The sequence below is a fragment of the Littorina saxatilis genome, linkage group LG17 (assembly GCF_037325665.1).
Source record: "Littorina saxatilis isolate snail1 linkage group LG17, US_GU_Lsax_2.0, whole genome shotgun sequence".
Lineage (NCBI taxonomy): Eukaryota > Metazoa > Mollusca > Gastropoda > Littorinimorpha > Littorinidae > Littorina > Littorina saxatilis.
In genome coordinates, this window is record NC_090261.1 from 9,674,867 (window position 1) to 9,680,237 (window position 5,371).

General features: G+C 46.4%; 1 protein-coding gene across 1 annotated transcript; it reads left to right on the forward strand.

Moving 5' to 3' along the window:
• The first annotated feature begins 802 nt into the window (after nt 1-802).
• On the forward strand, nt 803-3,809 carry LOC138952659 (G-protein coupled receptor GRL101-like). Its single transcript, XM_070324360.1, has 2 exons — nt 803-1,210; nt 1,719-3,809. Exons 1-2 carry the CDS (start codon nt 803-805, stop codon nt 3,807-3,809), a joined length of 2,499 nt encoding a protein of 832 aa, XP_070180461.1.
• Nucleotides 3,810-5,371: the final 1,562 nt, after the last annotated feature.

Consider the following 5,371-nt stretch of genomic DNA (forward strand, 5'->3'; position numbering starts at 1 on the left):
TGACATATCTAGTCCTGTGATAATGATAGTTTTTAGCGTTAAACTTTTAGCTAAAGCTGACGGCAATTAACCTATTTGGAATCATGTTACTATTCCTGTTAGTGTACATATGCGTGCGCGAGTGTAGTATGCTTCGTATGGTATTTTTATCTGTTGTCTTATTATTTGTTTTGTCTTTTAATGTGCACCACACTGAAATTTCTCTGTATGAGATAATAAAGTATTCGTATTCGTATTCATAGCCTGAACTCTGCTGCTTCTCGTGTCATGATATGTCATTGTAATTATTGCTTGATAAGCTCATAGCCTGAACTCTGCTGCTTCTCGTGTCATGATATGTTATTGTAATTATTGCTTGATAAGCTCATAGCCTGAACTCTGCTGCTTCTCGTGTCATGATATGTCATTGTAATTATTGCTTGATAAGCTCATAGCCTGAACTCTGCTGCTTCTCGTGTCATGATATGTTATTGTAATTATTGCTTGATAAGCTCATGCCTAACTTCCCAGGGAAATCAGACTTTAGCACCTAATTAGCTGTGGATAGATTGCAAATGATGACTGTATCACCAGCCACCATTGGAGACAGCATTTAAATGCTTGGTAATGAAAGTGAGTATGTGTGGGCTACACTAGGTACAGGAATACACGGCAGTGGGAAGACCAGACAATCGCGTATGGATTCGCAGTGAACAATGACTATCTTTTAGGTCGGCTCTGTGGGGTTCAGTTCGCTGACCACAAAGGAATGGACATTAGCTTGTGTCAAGGCCTGGATATGATGATGCCCTTTCTGTGCGAAATGGGCCCTTCAGTCGATGGCCTGGAACAGAAACCTCGTCCAGAAGAACAGCTTCCAAAGTCAGTTCAGCTACCTGTGCCAGCAAACATGTCCTGGAGTGTCCCTGTGTTTCGGTGTCCTGCACAGCACGTGGTGCATTCGTTCCTGGCCTGCGATGCTCGCAGTCAATGCTGGGCCGAGCAGGAAAGCAGCAGGGAAGGCTGGGATGGCCCTTCCGTCACTTCCTGCTCTGCGTCAATGACGTCATTTCCTCCATCGCTAGGGTGCTCCAGTGGCGAAGGCGACACGCCGTACACGCTGGTGTGTGACCACAGGCCAGACTGTCCGGACGGCAGTGATGAGGATTTCTGTGTCTTTCCACCTTGTGGCGGTCAAACACCTTTACCGTGCAAGGGGAAGAGCAAGCAGGTACATAACACTGTCCCTGGTTGTTGTTGTTGTATGCAAATCGTATTGGGATATTGCAATTTTCTAACATCAATACTCAAAAAGTTAGACATTCAGCGAAATTCAGCTAAAATATTCTAAACGTTCTCACCTGCCACCCGTACGTTCTTAGTCGTTGCACTATTTTTTCTTATGCAAACGTCATTGGCAATCACCAGTAACGTAAAGATACAGTGACATTAAAAATTGTAACACGAACTATTAAAATATTCGCCTTGTTCAATTTACCCACCCCCCTCCCCCTGTTTAATTTACCCCCCCCCCCCCCTTTTACCCTAATGTGCGGTATTCATCTATATGGACGGCCGGCCATACGTCACTGAGTGAACATGAACACACACACGGAACCTTGAAGTTTTCTCAGATATATTTCTAGCCATAGCTTTGAAACTGTACATACCTCTAGCGTTTGACGAACTCAAAACATTACCCAAGCTACGTCATAACAATGTATATCGATATGTTCCAGTGCTACGGAAAGGACGGTCGCTGCGATGGCAAAGAAGACTGCGTTGGTTCCTCGTCGGACGAACTTAATTGTTACCATTACCAGGCCGGGACGGTCCAACGCTTCAAGAACTTTGACCCACCCGCAATCATCGACTTTATTGGTAAAGGCAGTTACACCATCACACGCATAGATCACTTCACTGGGTGTCCAGAAACCCACTTCCAGTGTCCTGGGGGAGGGTTCTGTCTGCCCGTCTTCACCATCTGTAACGGGGTGTACGACTGTCCGGATCACGAGGACGAACTGGGGTGTGACGGGTACCAGTGTCAGGGTTTCTACCGCTGCAGAGGTTCTAAAGTGTGCCTGCATTCCAAGCACCTGTGTGACGGCATGCACCAATGTCCCAGACACGACGACGAGTTGCTGTGTGACCTGCTTTGTCCCACAGGCTGCACGTGTCACGGGCTGGCGTTCACCTGTCGTGACCACTTTTTAGCTGAGCAGCATCCTGACTTGCGCTATCTGGATGCCAGTGACAGCTTCATGACTCTTGATAAGTTTGCGCACAACGAGATGTTGATTCATCTTAGTGTTGCTAGAGGTGGACTGAAAAATATCTCTGGGCTTATGCTGCCGAATCTGCGAAGCTTGGATGTCAGTGAAAACGAATTGACTTTTGTCAGCGAGGACCATTTCAACCAGACTCTGAACCTTAAAATCCTCATCCTGGTCGGTAACCCACTGACATCCTTTGCGAGCAGTGCCGGCCATGTTCCAATACCTCAGGTTGAAATCCTTGACCTGTCTTATGTGCAAATGCCATCGTTGAACGCCACTGGTCTCCTGTTTCATGACAGTCTCCGCACGCTTAATCTGACAGAGTGTGGGGTAAAAACAATAGCAACAGACGGATTTCAAAGTCTTCCAAACCTCGAGAGTTTAGACCTGAGAGGATGTCCTATATCCGTTACTCCCTACGGTCTGTTTCGAGGACTAAACAAACTTCGGCAAGTGTGGTCAGACAACTACAGGCTTTGCTGTCCTGACACTCTGCCTACAGGCGTTGCAGAGATACACTGCCAGTCACCCGAGGATCTTGTCTCTTCGTGTGATGACTTGCTCGGCTCCGTGTTTCGCCGTGTTTTCACCAACATGCACTCTCTCTTGTCTGTGCTGGGAAACCTGGCACTCATCATATCACGACGTCGGACCGCCAAACGGGAAGACAAGGCAACCAGTATGGAGATGATGGTAGATCACCTGATGTGCTCCGGGACTGTGATGGGTGTCTACCTGGCCATCATTTCTCTGGCCGATATCGTGCACAGGGGGAGTTACGGCCTTGAGGACCGGGCATGGAGAGATGGCGCCATGTGTGAAGCCGCCGGGTTTCTGCTTCTCCTGTCTAGTCTTGTATCTGTCGTTGTTATGTTTCTTATCACTGTTGATCGTGTCATCGCGGTGTGTCCGCGCTTCAGTCGTCAAGGCTTTTCTAACACTTGCTGTCTGATCCTGCTCGCTGTGACCTGGATTGCAGCTCTTGCTCTCTCTTCCGTACCATTAGCACCTCATGCGCAGCTGGACACGCCTCTACACAGTCAGACAGCTCTTTGTAACCCGTTCCTAGCACTAAGTTCTGAGGATGCCACAGTTCTCTTCTTTCACTTTTTGATTGCTTTTACAATTATTCTAGTATCCCTGACGGCAGCTGGACAGGCGTATGTACTCTTCCTCATCCGCTCCAACGCACGAGCCTTGTTCATTGGCTCGAACAAGGCAACAGCGCTCGTGGCTTCCCAAAGAGCTCTCAACATCACCTTCTTCCACGTGATCACCTGGGTCGTAGTTCCCTGGGTCTGGGTGCTGGATGCCGCTCATGGAGTTCCAGTCCCCGACGAGGTGCGAGTGGTGGTGGCGGTGGCTGTGCAGCCTGTCAGCTCCGTCCTGCTCCCCGTCATGCACGTGCTGAGTCTACGGCTGGAAGACAGCCGACAGCAACAGCGGGCACGCGTCTTGAAGCGCCTGGGACTGAAGAACACCACTACTACGGGTGCAAGTTCACACAGGACGTCGTTGCCAGACAGACCTTCTCGAGTCGAGGACAAGTAAAATAAAGTAACTGTGGTAGTTCAAACTGATTTTCATTGAAACTCCAAAGGGGAGACGTTTTATCTAGCTTATGAAAAGGACTGACAACAAATTCAACACTACAGTTTTGACAATGTAATAACGAGAAGACACAACTTCTCATTTATTGTTTAAATATTTTTTTACAAAAATTACAAAAAAACTGCACATATAAATACGAGTTCCGTGTTTTTACAATACGTCATCTGTCAGCTTGCAAATACTCTTACGCCCTCTTCCTCCGTAAAGAGATACTTCACGTGTACTAAGAAGAAATTGTGTAAAAACTTACATGTACACAGACGTACACAGAAATGACACACACACACACACACAACCCCACTCCCTTCCCCCGCACACACACTCACACACAGATCATCCTATTAAATGCCAAGTTTGAATGCTACTCCAACCTATAGAAGCCGATAAAAAGTAGGACAACGACTAGCTACGTGCAGGTATTACTCCTAACCAACCTATAGTTAGTCCCTTTGTTGCACGCTTGAAAAAGAACAAAATCGATGATACAGTCGGAAAGTTGCCACAGGCTCTTGATATTACGTTAAAACAAAATGTGTACCAAAAAGGTCCCAGGCCTTTCTGTTGGTATGGGCTGAACGCGGGAGCGGGGGGGGGGGGGGCGGGGGTGGGTGGGTATCAACATGCATTAATTGGCCCCAGTCATCCCTCGAATTGATGGCATAAATTATAGCTGGGATTACTAAAAGTGTATAGACTTTACCCATGGGATGCATGTACGCTGAGATTGCCGACGCTGTTGAAGGAGAACAAACGTACCACTCCAACCAGAAGCACACACAAACATACCGAATTAAAAAAATTCACACACAAAATCAATAAATCGACTAAAACAAATACGAAAAAAACACAGCCGCTGCCTGCGAATAGCTGCTGACGACGTCACGATTGTTCAACGGGTAATACAGTCTCAGGTACTTGTCACATCAAACATCACCACGATTAATCACCTCATGCTAGCGACCTTAACGCCTTCAATCACTACAGCATAGAGTCAGCAATAATATAACGGTATCAAGGTCTCACTTCAACGCCTTGGAGTAAAGCAGTGGTCGCTCTTAACATCATCAAAACCAGTCTTTGTTTACAAGTACGAACCCTGGCTTTCACATTAAGCGTTCACTCTTTGACCTCAAACGATCAAACCAAAGTTATAAGTTAGGGATCGTGTTAAATTTGTAATGGAAGGAACAGGTCACACCCGTTATAACCCGGTATGTATAACACGTATAAATTAGGATTACGCGGGATTCTATTTTGCATCTTTAATCGTCTTTTAGTGTTACCGTGTAACGTTGGACTCTTGGTTCCAAAAAGGATAAATATTGTGCATTATTTTAAATGTCCCGAAAAGCTGTACCCATTAACCCAACAAACCCTTTTTGAAATGAACCTTCGTGTTTATTCAATAAAATGTCAAAGCAAATCTCTCTCTCTCTCTCTCTCTCTCTCTCTCTCTCTCTCTCTCTCTCTCTCTCTCTCTCTCTCTCTCTCTCTCTCTCAGC

Excerpts from the sequence above, each read along its gene's own strand:
- LOC138952659 (XM_070324360.1), top strand. The coding sequence starts at position 803 with ATGGGCCCTTCAGTCGATGGCCTGGAACAGAAACCTCGTCCAGAAGAA. Across the intron at positions 1,211-1,718 it reads GCAAGGGGAAGAGCAAGCAG|TGCTACGGAAAGGACGGTCG; the intron begins GTACATAACACT and ends GATATGTTCCAG.